This window comes from Nerophis ophidion, linkage group LG01 (genome assembly GCF_033978795.1).
Source record: "Nerophis ophidion isolate RoL-2023_Sa linkage group LG01, RoL_Noph_v1.0, whole genome shotgun sequence".
NCBI lineage: Eukaryota > Metazoa > Chordata > Actinopteri > Syngnathiformes > Syngnathidae > Nerophis > Nerophis ophidion.
The window spans coordinates 79,594,116-79,618,699 of record NC_084611.1 but is presented as its reverse complement, the minus strand read 5'-3'; the positions used below and the strand labels follow the sequence as shown (position 1 = coordinate 79,618,699).

The 24,584-nt window shown below is 39.1% G+C and overlaps 1 protein-coding gene across 1 annotated transcript in view; it reads right to left on the bottom strand.

Annotated features, from left to right (window-relative positions):
• Window positions 1-92: 92 nt before the first annotated feature.
• klhl2 (kelch-like family member 2) overlaps window positions 93-24,584 on the bottom strand; it is a 27,489-nt gene continuing 2,997 nt past the window's right edge. The window contains exons 2-15 of the mRNA XM_061912721.1: window positions 21,755-21,874; window positions 19,709-19,815; window positions 16,432-16,553; window positions 14,569-14,731; window positions 14,052-14,161; window positions 13,874-13,990; window positions 12,364-12,513; window positions 11,157-11,274; window positions 8,814-9,011; window positions 7,147-7,248; window positions 6,933-7,061; window positions 6,733-6,873; window positions 6,519-6,662; window positions 93-1,309 (exon numbers count right to left, since the gene is read on the bottom strand). Of these exons, the coding sequence (XP_061768705.1) occupies window positions 1,281-1,309; window positions 6,519-6,662; window positions 6,733-6,873; window positions 6,933-7,061; window positions 7,147-7,248; window positions 8,814-9,011; window positions 11,157-11,274; window positions 12,364-12,513; window positions 13,874-13,990; window positions 14,052-14,161; window positions 14,569-14,731; window positions 16,432-16,553; window positions 19,709-19,815; window positions 21,755-21,874 (1,750 nt within the window). The 3' untranslated portion in view covers window positions 93-1,280. The remainder of the gene's footprint in view (window positions 1,310-6,518; window positions 6,663-6,732; window positions 6,874-6,932; window positions 7,062-7,146; window positions 7,249-8,813; window positions 9,012-11,156; window positions 11,275-12,363; window positions 12,514-13,873; window positions 13,991-14,051; window positions 14,162-14,568; window positions 14,732-16,431; window positions 16,554-19,708; window positions 19,816-21,754; window positions 21,875-24,584) is intronic.

Below are 24,584 nucleotides of genomic sequence, written 5' to 3'. Positions count from 1 at the left end.
AGGGTGGGGCGGTTCCTCCTCGAAAGAGTACTTTTACGAAAGATGTTTTGTAATATTTAACAATCTATAGAATCAAAAAAGAACACGAGCCATTTAAACACTGTAATTTACTGATATGGCAAAGTTTTAAAAACGTATTACATGTCATTTCACAGCTTTTTAAATACAAGAAGCATATTATTATTTATTAATGATATATAAAACATGTAATGAAACATATGCAAAGTCATTAGCGTACACGATGATGACATTCCTCGACACACTGACAAGAAGAACACAGCAATACCAGTCACTAGTAGAGCAAATATTTTCCACGGAGAAAAGAGGAAAACAAAGAATGTCAAGTTTGGTCACTTTCGGGGAAAGCAAAGAAATTGGCACATTCATGATATGTCAGTTTATGGGAGATGAGCTCGGAGCATGCAGTGAGTTCAGGCTGTTAACGTTCATGGCAAACGTGGCTGCCGGGCGACAGTAAAGCACTAGTACATCCTCCTCCCCTCTTTAGGCTGGCATGCGTTTGGCGACGTCGTCATTAAGGCTTCTCCGTCCTCCGTCAAATAAAATGTCGTCCTCAATAGAAACAACATGTAAACTACTTCTTCTATGCAATTTTTCTTTATCGTCACTGACCTACAGCCCAGCTCAGCTGCGCTCTTGTCCGTTAGCTAAAGGCATCACGAAAAGGAAAGAGGAAGCAGCGGGGGGGGAAAAAAATCGGTCCACATTCAGGCGCGCTCTCTCAAAAAAAAGGTCAGAGGCCACATGTAGTGCATCCATGCAGCGAGACTCCAAAATGCACACAAAAACACACAAACACACTCTCAACAGGCTCACGTCGGCAAGCAGAGAACTTTGAAAGGAAAGCGCACAAATACACAAACGTTCCCGTAGTGATGCAACAAAATCGTCTCGCTTCTCAGCTTGCAGCCCCGCCGCCACTGTGTGTCAACATTACTAATGTTAAGAGTTACCGCAGGTTTAGTAGCTTCGTGTCAGTAGTGAGTCGCCGGCCCTCTGGGGGGCGAGGCCCAGGGGTGTCGCAATGGCAGTCCGCCCGTGGCGGGATTAAAAACACCACAGGTTCGACCTCCCCAACACTCACATTAAGTGCAAAAAAATCTTCACCGTCGTCGTCGCCATCATCATTAGCAACACCTCCGTTGTGTTGTGCATCAGACCTGCGCACCAGACATGGAGGCGTTCGACAACGACAGATCCCAGATCAGAATTCAGCAGAATGCGTTCCGCTTCTAATCAGTGGTAGACGTCCCCAGCAGTCATAAGGGCTTGTCAATCACGGTCACACCTGTGGAATCAAACAACAGGTCATTTTAAAGAGTGCTAAATCATATTTCCTCAAATAATCTGTTTGTCTTTGGGGACGGTTTAATACGCAGTACTTGATGATTTGTTTGACTTCACAACAGGGGGTGGTGCTGATAGCTGCGTGTGCTTCATAAATTGTTTAAACGCTCCAATTAACGCCTCTATTTTCCTATGGTGTAGGCCAGTGGTTCTCAAATGGGGGTACGCGTACCCCTGGGGGTACTTGAAGGTATGCCAAGGGGTACGTGAGATTTTTACAAATATTCCAAAAATAGCAACAATTCAAAAATTCTTTATCAATATATTTATTGAATAATACTTTAATAAAATATGAATGTAAGTTCATAAAGTGTGAAAATAATGCAACAATGCAATATTCAGTGTTGACAGATAGATTTTTTGTGCACATGTTCCATAAATATTGATGTTAAAGATTTATTTTTTGTGAAGAAATGTTTAGAATGAAGTTGATGAATCCAGATGGATCGCTATTACGATCCCCAAAGAGGGCACTTTAAGTTGATGATTACTTCTATGTGTAGAAATTTTTATTAATTATTGAATCACTTATTTTTCAACACGTTTATATCTTTTATATCTTTTTTTCCCAAATAGTTCAAGAAAGACCACTACAAATGAGCAATATTTTTGCACTGTTATACAATTAAATACATCAGAAACTGGTGACATAGTGCTGTATTTTACTTCTTTATCTCTTTTTTTTTCAAACAAAAATGCTTTGCTCTGTTTAGGGGGTACTTGAATTAAAAAAAATGTTCACAGGGGGTACATCACTGAAAAAAGGTTGAGAACCACTGATGTAGGCTACAAAAGCAAAAAAACACAAGTCTAATGGGCTTTAGGTAATTAAGGATTTCATTGACGTCACATCCGGCTCATTAAATATTCGTGGTGGTCAAGCCAGCATCGGTTCTCAAATGGTATTCGGCGCCATTTAGCCTTTCTCAAAGAAAAATGCCCTATGCTTGCATTGTTTTAAGTTGTTGGAACTGTTCAAATCGTGAAATGGATAAATGTTTCTTAAGAATCCCTCGAAAGGTTATCAAAGAGGGCGGAAGAGCGCAAGATTCTACGGAACAACAGACGAGAAAAGTAGCATGCACTCAAGTCTAAGGTGCAGAGTCGAAGAATGCACACATTTGCAATGATTACTTCGTTAAAGGCCAACTGAAACCCACCACTACCGACCACGCAGTCTGATAATTTTTATATCAATGATGAAATATTAACATTGCAACACATGCCAATACGGCCGGTTTAGTTTACTAAATTGCAATTTTAAATTTCGCGCCGAAATATCCTGCTGAAACGTCTCGGTATGATGACGCGTGCGCGTGACGTCACGCATTGTAGAGGACATTCTGTTCCAGCATCGTTCCCAGCTATAAGTCGTCTGTTTTCATTGCCAAATTCCACAGTATTCTGGACATCTGTATTGCTGAATCTTTTGCAATTTGTTCAATGAACAATGGAGACATCAAAGAAGCCGTAGGTGGGAAGCGGTGTATAGCGGCCGGCTTTAGCAACACAAACACAGCCGGTGTTCCATTGTTTACATTCACGAAAGATGACGGTGAAGCTTTACTATGGAACAGAGCGGTCAAGCGAACACGGTTGGATTGGACCACACACACAAAGTAAAGTGTATTATGCAGCGATCATTTCGAAAGATTGTGTTTCGAAGAGGGTCCCTTGCGAAGGGCAGAGATGGGCATCGCCACCACCCGTCGACTGGTGCTGAAGAAAGGTGCAGGGATGACCTTCAGGTTGTACAGGTACGACCATATAATCTCACTAAAACTCTAGTAACACAATAAGCAGATAAGGGATTTTCCAGAATTATCCTAGTAAATTTGTCATATAACATCTAAATCGCTCCCACTGTATAGTCTTTTTTTTTTCCTTCTAGTCCTTCACTCTCACTTTCCTCATCCACGAATCTTTTATCCTTGCTCAAATTAATGGGGAAATCGTCGCTTTCTCGGTCCGAATCGCTCTCGCTGTTGGTGGCCATGATTATAAACAATGTTCAGATGTGAGTATCTCCACAACCCGTGACGTCACGCGCATATCGTCTGCTACTTCCGGTACAGGCAAGGCTTTTTTTATCAACACCAAAAGTTGCGAACTTTATCGTCCATGTTCTCTACTAAATCCTTTCAGCAAAAATATGGCAATATCGCGAAATGATCAAGTATGACACATAGAATGGACCTGCTATCCCCGTTTGAATAAGAAAATCTAATTTCAGTAGGCCTTTAAAGGTTTGAAAGGCAACAATCATTAATGAAACTTTCGGCACATCCATAATGTTGACATCTATAGTTATATTTGGATAAAGACAAGGAAAAACACGCTACTCATAAACGGCACGTGCAACAACCACAACAAACATCAGTAGACGCAAAGTTAAATCATGAAATGCAACCTTAACCAAGCAAAAATGAAGCATATTTATGCGGGAGAGTCTTGAAACCAATTCCTTTGACCTAGAGATTGTAGACCTCCATGCTTTTCCAAGTTTCCATCGGTTTTGACGTGGAAAACCAATGGATAATCCTTAACATCGCTCGACAAATCTTGTTTTAATAAAGTATACGGATCTATTCCATAGCATTGTTTTGATTTTATTGCAGTAAGATCTAGGCCCCTTGCGTACTCAAATAGTTTGTGCGCTGCTTACTGTACAACAGCCACCTTGGCTCGGTTGACTACCACTGATTCACTTCCAGAAATAAGTCATGTCACTGAATACAAGCAATTAACTCCACAAGATGGCAGTAGTGCATCTACATGCGCTTTAAAACTGCTGCAGCAACAAGTCGACAAAGTGTCACGGTGACAGGTTGTTACTTCCTTTTTGTTGTGCATTTTGTTTATTAATTACAAATGTGATATTTCGCTGCAGCGCCATCCTCAACCTAAGCATATGATGAGTTTGCTATTGTGACGATTGCCTATACAAAAAAAAATACTTTTTTATTTTACTTTCCTTAAATAGTTTTACAATGGAACCTCAATTTACAAACATTCAGATGGGGCCGAAAACGCTTCTGTTATGCCCATTTGATTGTAGACTCTTACTGACACCTTGTGGCGATATGAAAAGGGCAGAACAGCCTCCATGTGCGAAATATATCTCTATGTACGAACGCTTCATTCAGTCATTCCTTTTGTGTCCCGCCTCCAGACTAAAAAGAAGGGCACAGCATTGTTGCGGAGGCGCAGTCCTCTACGTTACTTTTGACAAGTTTTTTCCATTTTGCCGACTTCATATGAGTCCCCAAAACACAACAGACCGACGTGGAAAGGAGCGAATAGCTGTGGAGTTAAAACAAATAAAGACTTTATTATGTGTACATTAATGGCGCGCACAAGTATGGTAGAATCATCGAAGCAGGCTTCGTACCACAGCAAGTTGTAATTGTGATGAGATCTGACTTTTTTTTTTTTTTCAAACTTGCCAAAGCATATTAATTGCACAAAGCACACACACACGGGTTCCCCGTTGTCTGCTGCTTCCTTTATCCTCATCTCCTCCTTGTTGATGTTAATTTAAGTGGAATTTACTTTTTTCAATGGTTGCTAAAATAAATATTTTTGGTGATTTCTGATCATTTACGAGGCCACCATTGTGACATCCGTGTGTGTGTGCGTTGGCATAGCGACACAGAGCACAGTTCAGCTTGTTGTTTTGGCTTATTATTGAATTGAATTGTTATGTTTGTTTGATCTACAGTATTGTATAGCGCTTTATATTGTGTTCAAAATGTATAAACCTTCATTAGAATACGGACTTTTTTCTAAGCAAGAACCCATTATTAATATTTACATTGTTTCTTATGGAGAATTTTGCTTCACCCTACACACTTTTCAATTTACAAACCCTGTTCAAAAACCAATAAAGTTTGTAAATAGACATTCCACTGTAGCACCCCCTGGTGTTGTGGCATGCACATGACTGTCTGTGACCGTGTTTTTGTGTGAACTAAGCTTTGTTTAAAGGCCTACTGAAATTAAGATTTTCTTATTTAAACGGGGATAGCAGGTCCATTCTATGTGTCATACTTGATCATTTTGCGATATTGCCATATTTTTGCTGAAAGGACTTAGTAGAGAACATCGACGATAAAGTTCGCAACTTTTGGTCGCTAATAAAAAAAGCCTCGCCTTTACCAGAAGTAGCAGACGATGACGTCACCCGTGTGAGGGCTCCTCACATCCTCACATTGTTTTTAATGGGAGCCTCCAACAAAAAGAGCTATTCGGACCGAGAAAACAACAATTTCCCCATTAATTTGAGCGAGAATGAAAGATTCGTGTTTGAGGATTTTGATAGTGAAGGACTAGAAAAAAAAAGAAAAAAAAATCAAGTTTAAAAAAAAAAAGGCGATTGCATTGGGACGGATTCAGATGTTTTTAGACACATTTACTAGGATAATTCTGGCAAATCCCTTATATTTCTATTGTGTTGCTAGTGTTTTAGTGAGTTTAATAGTACCTGATAGTCGGAGGGGTGTGTCCATGGGTGTCTGAGGCCAGTGTCTGAGGGAAGTCGACGGCAGCTGTATGGACGGCACAAGCTCAGCTGATCTCCGGTAAGTGGCGACTTTTTACCACAATTTTGTCACCGAAAACTGCTGGTTGACATTTGGTCGGGATCCATGTTCGCTTGACCGCTCTGATCCATAGGAAAGTTTCACCTCCGGGAATTTTGTGCGTTTGTGTGGCTAAAGGCTAACACTTCCCAACTCCATCTTTCTACTTTGACTTCTCCATTATTAATTGAACAAATTGCAAAAGATTCAGCAACACAGATGTCCAAAATACTGTGTAATTATGCGATTAAAGCAGACGACATTTAGCTGTGTGTGTGTGCGCAGCGCTAATATTTCCTTACAGTCCGTGACGTCACGCGTACGCGTCATCATTCCGCGACGTTTTCAACAAGAAACTTGCGGGGAATTTAAAATTGCAATTTAGTAAACTAAAAAGGCCGTATTGGCATGTGTTGCAATGTTAATATTTCATCATTGATATATAAACTATCAGACTGCGTGGTGGCTAGTAGTGGGTTTCAGTAGGCCTTTAATCCTGTTATGAGGATTTTGGGTTTTCTCCCTCGTTTCCCTGCACTGACTGAGGAGCAGAGGTCAACTTTGGCCCACCTGCATAACTGCGGCCCGTGCTCATGCAGCTGGGCAACAGCGTCCACTTGTCCGAGTTGGGGTTGTAAAACTCCACCGAGGCCAGATTGCAGCTGCCATCGTCGCCGCCCACCACATACAGCAGGTTGTTGACGACGCACACACCTGAAACAAGACAGTCGGCGTGGGAGCGCTTTCTCCCAAAAACTCGGAACGCAGCTCCGCCGAGCCTCACCTGCGTTGCGGCGACACATGTTCATGTCGGCCACCTGCCGCCAGCTGTCGGAGGCCGGGTCATACACTTCACAGCTCTTCCTCACCAAGGGCCCGTCATGGCCGCCCATGGCATAGAGTAAGCCTTTCAACACGCCCACGCCTGATGGCGACACGAGAATGAAAGGGTGTGTGTATTGTTTCCGACTTAAACTAACACACCTGCGCCGCTGCGTCGAGTGCCCATTTCAGCGATGTAGCTCCACGTGTTGCCTTTAGGGTTGTAGGCCTCGACTGTACTCAGGCATTGCCTGGTCGCTCCATCGTAACCTCCAACGGCATACAGGATCCCTGACAAACATGCAACGCATGCATAGAGGTCAGGACTTATTCCAATGAAATAACCTTATTAATATGGGAGAATTGCACTGCTCACCGTTGACAACACCCACTCCCACACTGCTGCGCCGCGTACTCATGGGCAACACGTGGAACCACTCGTCCGTCTTTGCGTTGTACGCCTCGACAGTGGCCAGCCCTACCAGGACACATAAGTTGAAAGGTAAAGAAATTATGGCACAAGAGAACTTACACAGGCAGAATTATTGGTCAAATAGTGGTGGTTCTGCTTAACTTAGCCTAGCAGCCAGTGTAATACTGTACACTAAATAGAAATGGAGCAGGATGAGAAAAATGTCCAAGCCAGTTGTAAATGAAAATATATACATTTCATTAAGAACTGCGATGAGGTGGCGACTTGTCCAGGGTGTACCCCGCCTACCGCCCAAATGCAGCTGAGATGGGCTCCAGCGGCCCCCCGCGACCCCAAAAGGGAGAAGCATAGAATAAGATTTTGTATTTATAGGTTAGAAAATGTAACCTATAAATACAAAATCTTATTCTCAATTTTGTGTTTTATGTGTTAAATTTACACTTATTTTTATATACACATGTGTATATACACACACACATAAATAAATATATATGTATATATACATACACACATATAAATATATATATACATGTATATATGTACATATATAAATATATATACATATATAAATATATATACATATATAAATATATATATATATATATATATATATATATATATATATATATATGTATATGAAAATAAGTTAAAAAAAACAACACAAAATTGGAAATTAAGTTGAAAAAATTACAACATTGGGAAAATGTTTTTAAAGGGCACCTTTGAAATTTCAAGTGAAACAAAAAATAAGGAATGCCTGCTTTGGATTGGATGTCCTGATCTACAGGAAAACTTAAAGGTGTCCCCTTTAAGTTTTAAAAAACTTAAAGGTGTCCCCTTTAAGTTTTAAAAAACTTAAAGGTGTCCCCTTTAAGTTTTAAAAAACTTAAAAGGGACCTATGATGGTTTAAATCTACATTTAAAAACTTCCTTGTGGTCTAGACATTACACAATTGATATGCTTTGGTGTAGATTCTGCTCATAAAGTACTTTTACAATCCGTTTTTTTTTTTAGACCGTTTGCAATTTGTTCGATTTTAGAGACGCTTCCAGATTGCAAATGAAACCATGCCCCACACTCTCCAAAGTATCAGAATTTATATTTATTTTACAATATTTTATGTCACTGCTCGTCAGTGTACGCGCATGTCAAGATTAGATGAAAATAATACTTTATCCTACCATTTTTTGTGTTTCCTAAGCATGATGCAGAGAGGGAGGCTGAGAGATTTACTTAATGTCTAAATAAGAACATAGTCATAACATAGCCAGACTGCAAAACCCAGTGAACAGAGGCATCTAAAACTGCATGCAAGCACACGGCAAAATGAACATTATGATTTGATGTTTCGGCATTGTTTAATACGAGTATCCAACATTGTAACATTAATAAGTCTGAAAAGACGAAATTCATCATTGCTCCTCTTTAATGATTTCTTCATCCATCCATCCATCCATTTACTACCGCTTATTCCCTTTCGGGGTCGCGGGGGGTGATTTCTTCATGCCTCCAAAATATTTGTGTAAATTGATGAAGTCGTTTTTGCAGGTAACACGCACATTGAAACTGTAAAAGAAGCGAAATGCACACAAACAAAGCAAAGCATCACCTGTGCTTCCGTCGAAACCCCCCACAGCATACAGCAGCCCGTTTAACACAGCGGCCCCTAGCGTCGATCGGCGGTCCTGCATGCTGCTCACACTGGTCCAGCGGTCCATCATGGGGTCGTAGCAGTCTACCGTACGCACACGCAGGGAACCGTTGAAGCCTCCGACGGCGTACACGCATCCACTCACGTAAACCACACCTGTGGGCAACGTCAAAAATAAATATTATGAGTATGAATTCATCTGTGGAGTCCAAAAATAATTAACCTTTTTCAAATTTCCTGTTGTCTGGTTATTCACCAACAAATCTTGTGTATATTGGAATTTCTGTGAAGACTATTATTGATTATTTAGCCCATTATCAATCCATTGGTATGAAAATTCATTTGTGTGACACACGTAACAAAATGTGTCAACATAAAACCACAGAGGATCCATCCCCTTTACCAAAACACTTACCCAACATGCTAACTGAAAAATTGTTAATTCCTTCAAATTTACATTAGTTACAAAGCAGTGAGCAAAATGAGAACTACCGTATTTTTCAGACTATAAGTCGATCCGCAGTATAAGTCGCGCCTGCCGAAAATGCATAATAAAGAAGGAAAAAAGATATATAAGTCGCACTGGACTATAAGTCGCATTTTTGGGGAAAATGTGTTTGTAAAAATCCAACACCAAGAATAGACATTTTAAAGGCAATTTAAAATAAATAAGGAATAGTGAACAACAGTCGCACCCCCGGCCAAACTATGAAAAAAAATGCGACTTATAGTCCGAAAAATACGGTAATGTATACAAATAAACATTTCCCAGAATCTTTAGTGTGTTGTTTGTCATAACTGCCTGCGGGGTGTGACTGGTTCATGATCATATTTGAACTGGCTTACTATGGGGCAGTTATAATTGAGCCCTGTGCATTTTGACTAGCAACACGTGGCCATGCGAACATAGGAGGTAACCAGAAATACAAAATATAATCTGACTATTCCTGCTGCTTTTTCTCCTTATAGCAGTGGTTCTTAACCTTGTTGGAGGTACCGAACCCCACTAGGGTCATATACGCATTCACCGAACCCTTCTTTAGTTAAAAATATTTTATTTTTATTTTTCAAATTCAAGACAAAGTTGTATGTTTTTGGTAACACTTTAGTATAGGGAACATATTCTAAGCAACAAATACTTAATTTGGTCATGATCTGTGGTCTGGATCATGTATTTGTTATTTGTTTGTTAGTTTTTGCGCTCCCTTGTTTTGTTTGGTTACCATGCCGACCTATGATTTTAACCTGCCTCTGGTGTTCGGACCGTGCACCTGTTTCTAATCAAGACCCTTATTTAGGCCTGTTTTTTGCCAGTCAGTCGGCCTGGCGTCATTGCTTGTTTTCATGCGATACCACAGTTCATGTTGCTCGATTCATGCCGTGGCCACGTAAGTCTTGTTTATTTCTTGCCACAGTTTCGTGTTTGTCCGAAGCCATAGTTTATGTTTGTTTGTTTCATGCCACAGTTTTGTGTTTGTTCCCCGCCAAGATTTATCGAGTTAATAAATATGTTTCTACCTGCAAGCCTTGTCCAGAATAGTCCGTTTGCATCCCAGCAGAACAAACCTCGCAGTAAGCTGTGAATCCCCCCCGTCATGATCATAAGTCGGCATGGTAACCAAACAAAACAAGGGAGTGCAAACAGGAACTAAAAGAGTCCAAAAACTAACAAAAAATATCAAAACCATAATCCAGACCATAGATCATGTCAAATTTAGAGTTATTTGGACACTAGGTGAACATATTCTAAGTAATAAAGACTTAATTCAGTTATTTGGTTAAGGTTAGGGTTATAATAAGGCCATGTCGAATAAGGTAATAAGAACTTAATAATGACTAGTTAAGAGCCAATATGTTACTAATTTACATGTTAATAAGCAACTAGTTAATGGTGACTATGTTCCCCATACTAAAGTGTTACCATGTTTTTTTTTTACAGGTGCACAAATTGAACCGTGCATTAACATCACCTTCTGCAAGCAACAAAACCAACACAGTGCATTAACTCACAACAAATTACACACTTGCAAATCAGTCAGCTGTTGCCGTATCCTTAATACGCCGATAGGGAAAATTTTGTATTTAAATGATGAGTTGGGTGTGTTTTGACCTCCGCCGAACCCCTGAGGCCGACTCACCAAACCCCTAGGGTTCGATTGAACCCAGGTTAAGAACCACTGCCTTATAGAAACATCGCCTTTTCAAAATGTTGTACTTGTGCAATGACAAAGATACATCCATCCATCCATCCATTGATTACATTTACGGCCTTTTTCCAATTTAGTTTCTTTAGTGCCATACCTGCTCTGCACCTCCTGGTGGGGAGCTGGGCCACCTGGTACCACCGTTGCTCCTCAAAGTCGTAACACTCCACACTTCGGATGGCCTTAGGGGCTTGACCGCCAACGACCACCATCACCTGTTGGGGTGAAGATGTTACATAAGTAAGCCAATGACGCAATATTCTTTACAAATGTGATGACTCAGGCCATGTCCACACAAACATGGAGATTTAAAATTGTCCATGTGTATACGCAAACATTTACTTTTGTCTGAAAACAGAGTTTTGAAAATGCCAGACAGGGCAAAGTGTGTGTGCGCATGTGTGTGTGCAGTAAACTGAGCTTTTTGGTTTGTCTCATAAAAAATGTGTTACATTAACTCTTATTTTTTTTCAACCTTATTTAAAAAAAAAAAAAAGATATTGACTTACAAGTATGTGCACTCAACACGCTCGGGCGATGAAAACAAACATTTTTAATGTTTTCTGAGCTTCGTGTAAGTGGGCGATGATTTTAAAGATGATGTTCTTGTCATTGAATAACTACAATATCAATATATTGGTATGTTATTGTTATAAAGCCACAAGTGTTGGTTTCATTTCATGCGGTGGGAGATACACCTGAACACATATGCACATCAGTCACGCCAAAAATAGTCCACTGTTAAAAAAAAGACACCAAAACTCAGGAATCCAAAATAGCGCACTAGCTTACGCCAAAATGGCTGAACCTTGTGATTTAACATTTTGGGATTTTTTACAACGAGTATCCAACATTAAAAGTTAGAAAAGAGGAAAATCATCATAGGTCTCCTTGGAAAGACTGCTAGAATTCGGGTCACGGCAACAGTTGGGGGCTGGAAATTCTTTTAGCAAGACTTTGCGGCAATCTCTTTTCCGTTGTTGTTGCTGCTCCAGGTTTGGAGGACTATCAGAAAAATGGTACTGTGTATAATAATATTTACAGGTAAAAAAATATATATATATTTATAATGTTAATCTAATGTCGTACATTATGCACTGACAGAGGCTTTGGGTGTTTTTCCCGGCTTCTGACCTGCCAAAATGTGGCATAAAAGAAGGTGAATATGTTTTTGTGTGGACAGAGACTGGTTTGAAAATTATTTTGTGTGGACTGAAAGCGTTTTATCACTGAAGAGGCGTTTTCTTTCCAAATATTAGTATTCGTGTGGACATGGCTTGAATTGTATTTTATTTTTTTTAAACCTTTGGACAGCAGGCGGGGGTCCTCATACGTGTGCGTGCCGTCTTCATCAGCGCCCGCTGGTCAGCAGGCAGCAGGTGGTACTTCATGGCCTCGATCAGGTAGTCCTTGCATGCGCTGCTGTTTTTAATTAGACACTCCTCTTCCACCCGCTCACATGGAAGACATGTATTTTAAGAGGCTTTAATTCCAGAGCATATTAAATCAAAAACGTATTGTTTACCGTATTTCGTTTTAAAGAGAATGACCAATAGCTAGGGGTGTAGGAAAAAATCGATTCGAATATGAATCGAATCGAATACGTTGTGCGATTCAGAATCGATTCTCATTTTTAAAAAACTCTATTTTTTATTTTTATCAATCCAACAAACCACTACACAGCAATACCATAACAATGCAATCCAATCCAAAAACCAAACCTGACCAAGCAACACTAAGAACTGCAATAAACAGAGCAACTGAGAGAAGACACAAACACGACACAGAACGAACCAAAAGTAGTGAAACAAAAATGAATATTATCAACAACAGTATCAATATTAGTTATAATTACAGCATAGCAGTGATTAAAAATCTCTCATTTACATTATCATTAGACATTTATAAAAAAATTTAAAAAAAAAACAATAGTGTCACAGTGGCTTACACTTGCATCGCATCTCATAAGCTTGACAACACACTGTGTCCAATGTTTTCACAAAGATAAAATAAGTCATATTTTTGGTTCGTTTAATAGTTAAAACAAATGTACATTATTGCAATCAGTTGATAAAACATTGTCCTTTCCAATTATAAAAGCTTTTTAAAAAAAATCTACGACTCTGCTAGCATGTCAGCAGACTGGGGTAGATCCTGCTGAAATCCTATGGATTGGATGAATACAGAATCGTTTTGAATAAAAAAAATATCGTTGTTTGAATCGAGAATCACGTTGAATCGAAAAAAATCGATATATTATCGAATCGTGACCCCAAGAATCGATATTGAATCGAATCGTGGGACACCCAAAGATTCACAGCCCTACCAATAGCTATGATGAAACATGAACCTGCTCATAATATACCCCACCATGCATCATCTTACTGTACATGGTATAATATACCATAAAAATCAGGTTACCACATGGAATAAAAATGTTAAAACTGCTCCAAAAGCTATCAAGCTTTAAAGTTTTGTTTTTTTTTAGCTTTTTTGTGTGATGCAACTACAGAAGAATGGCAGTGATGGCCTCAAGGAAAAGTGTGATAATCACAGAACAAGCAATGGACCTTGTCGCGACATAGGAATTGGTTTGATTGCTCTGTATAACATATACAATACATATACATACAAAAATGTGTATGACATGGATTGTTGCAAGTACAGTTAATAAATGTCTTATGATGGGCCACAGTTTGACCCTGTAACATATTATTTCTGTTGACAAGATTTTTATGGGAACAATGGTTTTGAAAAGAAAGCAACTTTGAAGTCAACTAGCATTTACATATAAAAAATTAAAGAATTGACTACCTGCACCAGGTACTCTCTGGAGAGGAGGGGCAGGCGCACATGTTCCATCAGGTGAGCTAAGTGTTCCTGGCGGACATCTTTGTCATGGTTGACCCAAGCAATGACGGATTCAAAGACCTGCACACGAAGAACATGATGTGTCCATCAGTGAGCTTATTATTTGCTCATGTGCCTGTACCTTCTCCTCCGTTGGAATGGTGAGTTTGTCGCTGGCGATGAGGCTGGAAACCTGCTCCATGCCCAAATTAAGGAACTCCTCACTTCCGACGACCTCGCTGAAATGTTGCTCTGCAAGAAAGAAGAAACCTCGTTAATCATAAGAACACATTGGAACTAGGTCATTCCTGTTCTCATTCTGTCTCGTCCACTGTCCATCCTCTCTCGCGCACACACTTACATATTACAAAAAGACAATGTCAAGTTAGGTGCAGTTTGCAGTAGATACATGGCTGGGTGAGTCTGGAATGAGTTTTCACACACCCTCAACAGCATTCATGATTCATCAATGCTTTTATTGCTTGCTAAGTGGTTTTCGCCTTATGACTGCTATTACAACATTGGTTCTGTTGCTGCTGTGTTGAGCAATGTACTTGTTTATAAAGGATCATGTGGTCAAAGAGAGCTAGGTTTTCCTTTTCACTCCCTCATGCACAGAAAAAAATTACTTATTATATACGATGTGTATAATATACTACCTGCATAGCTGTTGGCCTGCGTGAGGAGTTGAGAGCAGGCGTGCAGGTCAGCGAAGGCTCGTATGCCGAGACAGTTGGACGGATGGAGCTGAGAGCTCAGGAACTCGCAGCACGCCTTTTTCACCTCGTTCAGCTGGAGAAGACCCGCGGCGGGCAGCAGAGCCTACAACAGAAACTCACGTTCACTGGGAGTGCTCGCCAAGAAGATTAACCAACAAGGTAAAGTTATTTTCATGTATTACTCCTAATCCTTGTAAAAACCTGTTTGTTAAAGTTAAGGAGTTTTGGGATTTCAAACTGTGAGTGCACCACAGGGTTAGTGATAGTGTGTGTGTGTGTGTGTGTGTGTGTGTGTGTGTGTGTGTGTGTGTGTGTGTGTGTGTGTGTGTGTGTGTGTGTGTTTGTTGACAGGGCGGCTGTAAATGAGGACAGTTTAGCTGGTTGTTGTTTTGACTTTGTTATTAAAGAGACAGTTGCTCCATAGAATAGAATAGATTAGAAAGTATTTTATTGATTCCCCTAGGGATCAATAAAGTACTTTCTATTCTATTCTATTGTTATTGTTAGTTTCATATACAGTAGTGTACAACGCTTTATATTGTGTTTAAAGTGTACAAGCTTTTACTAATATATACTACATATACTGTACATATATATATATATATATATACAAATAAATATGCATATATATACATATAAATTTATACATACATATATATATATATATACACACGTGTATATATATATATACATTTATAAATACATATACATGTATATACACATATATATATATATAAACATATATATATATATATATGTATGTATGTATGTATGTATATACACTAATGTATTAAGGCGAGGCTGGAACCCATTATTCATGCTTACATTGTTTCTAATGGAAGAACTTGCTTTAATATACAAACTTTTATTTATTAGGAACCCTGTTCAAGAACCAATAAATTAATAATTTAAGGTTCAATTGTATGTTCAGTAGAGGTGGACAGATTTGGCCACTTCACAATTCGGTTCAGAATCGATTATCGATTCAACACGATTCTCGTAGGTATGTAAATTATAATAAAGTATTTTCAAAACAGGTTTAAGGGTGACAAAAACTCCTCTTGGCTGCCATACAACATACACGCACAGTGTTGGTCTAAAAAAATGTATTTTTAAAAATGTATTTTTAAAATTGTATTTACAAAAATCACAGAATGTTTATCAATCTAAAAAAAAAAATTGAGGAGCCCCAACTCATTTCAGAGTGGCCTTTTATTATGGGCAGCCTAAGGCCACACCTGTGTGATCATGCTGTTTAATCAGCATCTTGACATGCCACACCTGACAGGTGGGATGGTTTATCTTGGCACAAAAGAAATGCTCACTAATACAAATTTAGACAGATTTGTGAACAATATTTGAGAGGAATAGGTCTTCTGTGTATATAGTAAAAGTTTTAGAACATGAAAAATGAGGGCAAAAACAAGTGTGTGTTCATATTTTTGTTCAGTATAGCTATTGCATTCTGTGTGTTCAAATGTTTCAGCATATTGCTCGTATGTCCTCCTTTAGATAAAATAGCAACCTTGCAATTATTACAGGTAGCGCTGTTGCAATCTTTTCTTGTAAAGTGCAGCCAAACTTTGAAGCCTGGGAGCCATGTTTCTAGCTGTCTGGCGTCACTACGTTCCGCTCGCAATCATAAAAGGAATTGTCGAAAAAAATTGGCAAGCGATTTTAAGGAACTGAAATAGTGGAAGCAGATTTCGATTCCCATTGCTAATTAGGACACAAGAGTGTGTATTAAGCTTTTAAGTGCCGGAAATAGATCAGTATGTGTGTCCGCGCGCGTATGTGTCCTACCTGCACGTTTTCCTCTGTGACCTGTATCTCTGCAGTGTAGACGTAGTCCACAAGGAGTCCCAGAGTCCATCCATCCATTTCCTTTATTCGCACACGCTTGGCTCGGCTCTCCGCCATTTCTCCTGTTGGACGCAGTTCGATTAAAATTTGCCTTACTTGAAAAATCCTAAAATACATCTAAAAGCCACATCAATGCACCAAAAATGACAACAGCTTAAAAGGATTCTGAGGACAATACTACCTATGACGATGATGATGTAACTGAATTTATATAACCCTGATGCAAATGCTTGATACCTCTGCATGAGATTAAAGGGGAACATTATCACCAGACCTATGTAAGCGTCAATATATACCTTGATTTTGCAGAAAAAAGACCATATATTTTGTTAACCGATTTTCGAACTCTAAATGGGTGAATTTTGGCGAACTAAACGTCTTTCTATTTCAATCAATGTTTACTTATATAGCCCTAAATCACTAGTGTCTCAAAGGGCTGCACAAACCACCACGACATCCTCGGTAGGCCCACATAAGGGCAAGGAAAACTCACACCCAGTGGGACATTGGTGACAATAATGACCCAGTGGGACGTCGGTGACAATGATGACTATGAGAACCTTAGAGAGGAGGAAAGCAATGGATGTCGAGCGGATCTAACAGGATACTGTGAAAGTTCAATCCACAATGGATACAACACAGTCGCGAGAGTCCAGTCCAAAGAGGATCCAAGACACAGCAGCGAGAGTCACGTTCACAGCGGAGTCCCGTTCACAGCGGAGCCAGCAGGAAACCATCCCAAGCGTAGGCGGACCAGCAGCGCAGAGATGTCCCCAGCCGATACACAGGCGAGCAGTACATGGCCACCGGATCGGACCGGACCCCCTCCACACGGGAGAGTGGGACATAGAAGAAAAAGAAAAGAAACGGCAGATCAACTGGTCTAAAAAGGGAGTCTATTTAAAGGCTAGAGTATACAAATGAGTTTTAAGGTGAGACTTAAATGCTTCTACTGAGGTGGCATCGCGAACTGTTACCGGGAGGGCATTCCAGAGTACTGGAGCCCGAACGGAAAATGCTCTATAGCCCGCAGACTTTTTTTGGGCTTTGGGAATCACTAATAAGCCGGAGTCCTTTGAACGCAGATTTCTTGCCGGGACATATGGTACAATACAATCGGCAAGATAAGATGGAGGTAGACCGTGTAGTATTTTATACGTAAGTAGTAAAACCTTAAAGTCACATCTTAAGTGCACAGGAAGCCAGTGCAGGTGAGCCAGTAGAGGCGTAATGTGATCAACCTTTCTTGTTCTTGTCAAAAGTCTAGCAGCCGCATTTTGTACCAACTGTAATCTTTTTATGCTAGACATGGGGAGACCCGAAAATAATACGTTACCGTAGTCGAGGCGAGACGTAACAAACGCATGGATAATGATCTCAGCGTCTTTAGTGGACAGAATGGAGCGAATTTTAGCGATGTTACGGAGATGAAAGAAGGCCGTTTTAGTAACGCTTTTAATGTTTGCCTCAAAGGAGAGAGTTGGGTCGAAGATAATACCCAGATTCTTTACCGTGTCGCCTTGTTTAATTGTTTGGTTGTCAAATGTTAGAGTTGTATTATTAAATAGAGTTCGGTGTCTAGCAGGACCGATAATCAGCATTTCCGTTTTTTTGGCGTTGAGTTGCAAAAAGTTAGCGGACATCCATTGTTTAATTTCATTAAGACACGCCTCCAGCTGACTACAATCCGGCGTGTTGGTCAGCTTTAGGGGCATGTAGAGTTGGGTGTCATCAGCATAACAGTGAAAGCTAATACCGTATTTGCGTATGATGTCACCTAGCGGCAGCATGTAGATGCTGAAGAGTGCAGGGCCAAGGACCAAACCCTGGGGAACTCCACACGTTACCTTAACGTAGTCCGAGGTCACATTGTTATGGGAGACACACTGCATCCTATCAGTAAGATAAGAGTTAAACCAAGACAGGGCTCTCGGAGGGATGAAGTCAGAACGTGACGTCACCTAGGTAATAAAACCGCCATTTTGTCAAACACATTACAAACACCGCGTCTCAGCGCTGTTATTTTCCGTTTTTTCGACTATTTTCTGGAACCTTGGAGACATCATGCCTCGTCGGTGTGTTGTCGGAGGGTGTAACAACACTAATAGGGAGGGATTCAAGTTGCACCACTGGCCCAAAGATGCGAAAATGGCGAGAAATTGGACGAAAATTTGTTCAAAATACAAGGGTGTGGGGAAAGCTTCAAAAAATAAAATAAGCCACTGGGAACTGATTTTTATTGGTTTTAACCCTTCTGAAATTGTGATAATGTTCCCCTTTAAAGAAAGGGAGTTGAAGTGTAGGTCAGTGGTTCTCAAATGGGGGTACGCGTACCCCTGGGGGTACTTGAAGGTATGCCAAGAGGTACGTGAGATTTTCTTTTAAATATTCTAAAAATAGCAACAATTCAAAAATCCTTTCTAAATATATTTATTGAATGATACTTCAACAAAATATGAATGTAAGTAAAGAAATGCAACAATGCAATATTCAGTGTTGACAGCTAGTTTTTGCGGACATGTTCCATAAATATTGATGTTAAAGATTTCTTTTTTTGTGAAGAAATGTTTAGAATTAAGTTCATGAATCCAGATGGATCTCTATTACAATCTCCAAAGAGGGCACTTTAAGTTGATGATTACTTCTACGTGTAGAAATCTTTATTTCTAATTGAATCACTTGTTTATTTTTCAACAAGTTTTTAGTTATTTGTATATCTTTTTTTCCAAATAGTTCAAGAAAGACCACTACAGATGAGTAATATTTTGCACTGTTATACAATTTAACACATCAGAAACTGGTGACATAGTGATGTATTTTACTTCTTTATCTCTTTTTTTCAACCAAAAATGTTTTGCTCTGATTAGAGGGTACTTGAATTAAAAAAAATTTCACAGGGGGTACATCACTGAAAAAAGGTTGAGAACCACTGGTGTAGGTCATTATTGTCGGTTTCAAGACACGATTAGATGTCAATACTTTAATTATCTATTGTTTTGATGCTATTCTTCTCGGATTTTAAAGGTGATCAACCTAACCTGACGAGATCCTGAAAAGAATTGAGGTGTAAAATTATCAAGAACATCTGCTGGAGTTGAGTTGATAAAGTGGTCTCTGCCATCTCCTTTTCAAGTGCAGGCGGACCAAACAAACACAACAAAACATGCCCAATTCCATTTTAGAAACAAAAGAGGAGGAGGACTGGTGTGGATGGTACCTGTGAACATGGCGTGGAAATACGGGCTCCCGGCGGCAAGGACCACTCTGTGAGCGGCGATCTCCACGTCCTCCGCCACTATAGTCACGTCACACAGCAAGCTCTGGCTGTGTGCAAAAGACAGACAGAGGATTCAAAAGATGTAACTGCCATTGATCAATGTCACAGGTGTCAAATTCAAGGGTCGGAGGCCAGATCTAGTTCACTACCTCATTTTATTTATATGGTCTGCAGAAGCCTGGAAATTATGTGTAAAACTACTTTATATTTTCTAATTAAATGTATGTGTTTTTTCATTTTGACAGAAAACAATACATGTACTGCACACAATTGCATATATTTTCAATTTTGATATTTTCTAATGCAATGGGCAAACTTTTTGGCTCAGGGTCCACATTGGCTTTTGAAATTTGACAGACGGGCCGGGGGAGCACATGATGCATTTCAAAGCATATCATATATTTTGGAACGGAGAGTATTCTTCTCAAACATGGGCTATACATCTATATTCAACAATATCTTATCAGAACATCAAATACACATGGGTAAACACATTCTCTTTAAGTGGGATCAGTGTTGTTGATCACCCTTTTTTGCCAGTGTGCCAAAGTCTAATATCAGTTTTGTTGTGGCAATCCTCAAAACAGATATTTGCTCAGTTCTGTTTTAATATTTGGCGGGCCGGACGTGGCACTCGGGACGTAGTTTGCACACGGCTAATCTAATGTAATAAATATATGATCATACATTGCAAACGTTTTGTTGTTAAAATAAATTAATAACAACACATAAATAGCTTGATTTATTATTTCAAAGAAAGTTATCCATCAAATTGTACACTGAAAAATTTACAATAGCTTTTGTGGTAAAATTCCGACGACTGAGCTGCCTGTTTTTTCTGTGTTCGCAGCATATTACTGTAAATTTAAAAAACGTGCCATTTCTTTCTTCTTTTTTTTTTTTACAATAAAATTCTGGCAACAAAGCTGCCAGATTTACTGTAAGAAAACGCTGGTACCATTTTTCCATTTACAGTGATATACAGTAGAAAGAACTATAGATGTTAAAAAACAGCCGTTCAATTGCCAGAATTTTACCATAAAGAACAGTGTAACGGTTTCTGCATAAACAGTAATATGCTGTAAAAAAACATTTTAGGTTTTTACAGGAAAATTCGGCTGAATGTGCTGCCAGGTTTTTACTGTAAAATCTACACTTTATTTTTTTTTTTTACAGCGCGCTTTTAAAAATACAGGAATTAAATGCGTAAACAGTTCTCCTCCAAACACCACCAAGGACTGTTTTCACTGCTGGACTCTAGAAAGAGGTTCCGCAGCCTCCGAAGCAGAACCTCCAGGTTCTGTTACAGCTTCTTCCCTCATGCCGTAAGACTCTTGAACGGATAATAATAATCGCCTAAATTCCCCCCAAAAATGGATTAACTCGCTGGAATATAAAGACAATATAACATACATCCATAAGCGTTAATGCATATGCAAAAGTGCAATATATTTATCTGTACAGTAATCTATTTATTTATATCTGCAACTTATTGCTTTTTTATCCTGCACTACCGTGAGCTAATGCAACAAAATGTTGTTTTTATCTGTACTGAAAAGTTCAAATTTGAATGACAATGAAAAGGAAGTTCAAGTTGTGTAAATATATCCTGAGGCAAATCCATATACATTTATATTCATATTACAAACGGTTCGTTGTTACAAACGGCCCTTCAAGGGCAGCCATAACTTCGATGTGGCCCTTGCTGAAAACAAGTTTGACACCCCTGATCTATATACTTGTTAATAATTTCAAACAGTAAAAAGTGTCACTTGAGCTTGTTTATGAATGCAACTTCAGACAGGAGAGGCTTTAGTACACATCCTAAAATAAAGCCACAGACGTGAGCTTTTAAGTTTGATTATTTTGCTTCCCTTTCAGCGATTATGCTCTCCAAGCGCGATGGTGCTGGTAAAATGTATGGATACGGTTTTGTTCTCCTGTCCCACTCCTTAACGTTATGGCTGATGCGCAGGTGAGTCTTACCTGCGCAGCTCGTTCATGACTTTGAAAGCCATCCTCATATGACGCGGGTTGAGCGTGACTGGACCTTGTCTCTCCACGCCGTCTTCTTTGTCCAGAGCGTTTGGACAAAGTCGAGTGCAACTGTGTTTGGCACACACACACACAAGCACACCCATACTTTTTAGGCAAGCATGTAAACACAGAAATACACCTGTTACTTTGTATAATAAAAGAACCTCAAAGGCAATTACTTTGTTGCAGCAGTTGTCTAATCAGGGTTACAAAGCGAACAACTTTTTTTCTTTTTGAGTTCCACAAGAAAGGAAAAGTGGCGTGTACTATTTTCCTTGTGTGTGTAAATGGACACGGGTCAACAGCAAGTCAAACCCCATCCAAAGTGAATTCGGGAGTTTAGGAATTAGCATCAAAGCTCCAAGTGCTTTTATAATCCAGTATGAACCAGAGTGAAACTAAAAAAAACCTACAAATATATATAAATAAAAGAATGGGCTTTGAACATCAGACAGAAAGTGCATTTTTGCAACTTTTTCTGTTGGCTCATTTTGTTGACCACTGACCGAAAAAATAAACGACATAACTGCATAGAATTAGTAATAAATGTTCTTATGTACAAGAAAACACAGTATGTATTTATTGAGAAGCTCTTCAAAGGTACAAAACATGAAGAGACTGTGATGGCAATAAAAGTTTACAAATGAATCAATTTAAAGTATTAAAATAGAAAATAAAATACATGCAGTACATGCCGAAAGTTTGGACACACCTAATTCAATGCATTTTCTTAATTTTCATGACTATTTACATTGTAGATTGTCACTGAAGGCATCAAAACTATGAATGAACATATGTGGGGTTCATAACTTAAAAAGGTGAAATAACGGAAAACATGTTTTGTATTCTAATTTCTTCAAAAAAAACACCCTTTGCTCTGATTACTTTTTTGCAAACTCTTAGCATTCTCTCAATGAGCTTCAAGAGGTAGTCACCTGAAATGGAAGCCGTAATCAGAGCAAAAGGTGGCTATTTTTAAGAAACTAGAGGATAAAACATGTTTTCGTTATTTCATTTTTTTTTTAAAAACACATAACTCCACGTGTTCATTCATAGTTTTGATGTCTTCAGTGACAATCTACAATGAGTAGTCAAGAAAATAAAGAAAAATGCACTGATTGAGGAGATGGTGTGTCCAAACTTTTGGCCTGGACTATATGTCTTAATAATTTTATATAGAATAGAGATTTTGAAGGCGTAAACAACACAAAGCCTAGAAAAAGTTAAGTAATGGAACCAACTTCCCACTTTGATGTCAAAGATTCGTAACATGGCTTCCTAGATCTCTGATGCCACTGTCCATGTCAAAATAAAGGCATGCATGAACAAAGTGCACTTCAGAAATTGCACAGGAAATACCAACACAAACATACACAACCTGAAAGTGTTTAGCTGCAATGGCAATATTGTCACCTGCCACACAGCATCCGTGAAGCAATGGACAGGTTGGTGCTCCTGGCTAAAACCTTTGAGGGAACAAAGACATGCTTATGTATTCTAAAACTGTCCAACTAGAAACACTTGTTGAAGGTAAAATAATTTGAAGTTGCTGCTGATGTTGAAAAATGTCCTCTTAAAACGGGGACTTTATCTCATATGAGTTTTTGTTATATGAAGATTTGAGCATTGCTCAAGGTTTGTTTTAAAGAAGATTGATAATATTTTATTTTTTTATATTGTTTTCAATGTTTTTTTATTTAATATTTTAATGTTAATCTATACATGAATGAAATATTACAATTTAAAAAAGTTACTCATGTTAAGTGTTTCAATAAAACACCATGACACGCATATTTAGGCTTAGACTTAGTCCAACATCACTTTACCGAAAAAATATTGGGATTCATATCTTATATCAAAATATTTAGTCAAAATATATTGGCATATGAGTTTTAGTGTGACCAACAGTGCTGGCAAATTTTTCAGGGATGTCTTTTGTATCTAATTGAGGGTTGCAATGCTCCTACTAATGCCACTGTGTTTATATTTATGAATGCACGTGTGTTACTGTGTGTGCAGCGCCCCCCGCGACCCCGAAAGGGAATAAGCGGTAGAAAATGGATGGATGGATGGATACTGTGTATGTTATTTGAGTGTTAATAGTAAAAATGTTCTACATTTAAAACATTTCCTTATGGTCCACATAACATGTTATGGTGGTTCCCTGGTTAAAACTGCACAAATTATGTTTTAAAGACCATCTTCTAGCCACTTTCTGACGATCTCTTCAGAATGCGATGTTTTTGCGGACGGGCCTATTTCATTTCGACTGTGTCTTTTCCCCACTGTTGTAGTTTTCAGCGCTTCCATATGAAGTCCACTAAGTGTTATAAGTTAGAACTATACGCTACTTTGTATTAGAAACAGCAACAGTGGAGGATGTATGTGCATGTAAGAGCCAGTCTGCCCCACAACGAGAGGAGAGAGAAAAAGAGGTAACAGGTCACCAAAGCGTTGAACTAAAGTGGTGGACTCGCGCAAAGCTCTTCAGGCAAACCTCTTCAGGCAAACCTCTTCCATATATGGAGATATCCGCTGACAACACATGTTGCAAAAACATCACAAGTTGTGCAAATTCCAAACTGAATATAAATATGTATATGTATATGTATATGTATATATATATATATATATATATATATATATATCCATCCATCCATCCATTTTCTACCGCTTATTCCCTTTCGGGGTCGCGGGGGGCGCTGGCGCCTATCTCAGCTACAATCGGGCGGAAGGCGGGGTACACCCTGGACATATATATATATATATATATATATAT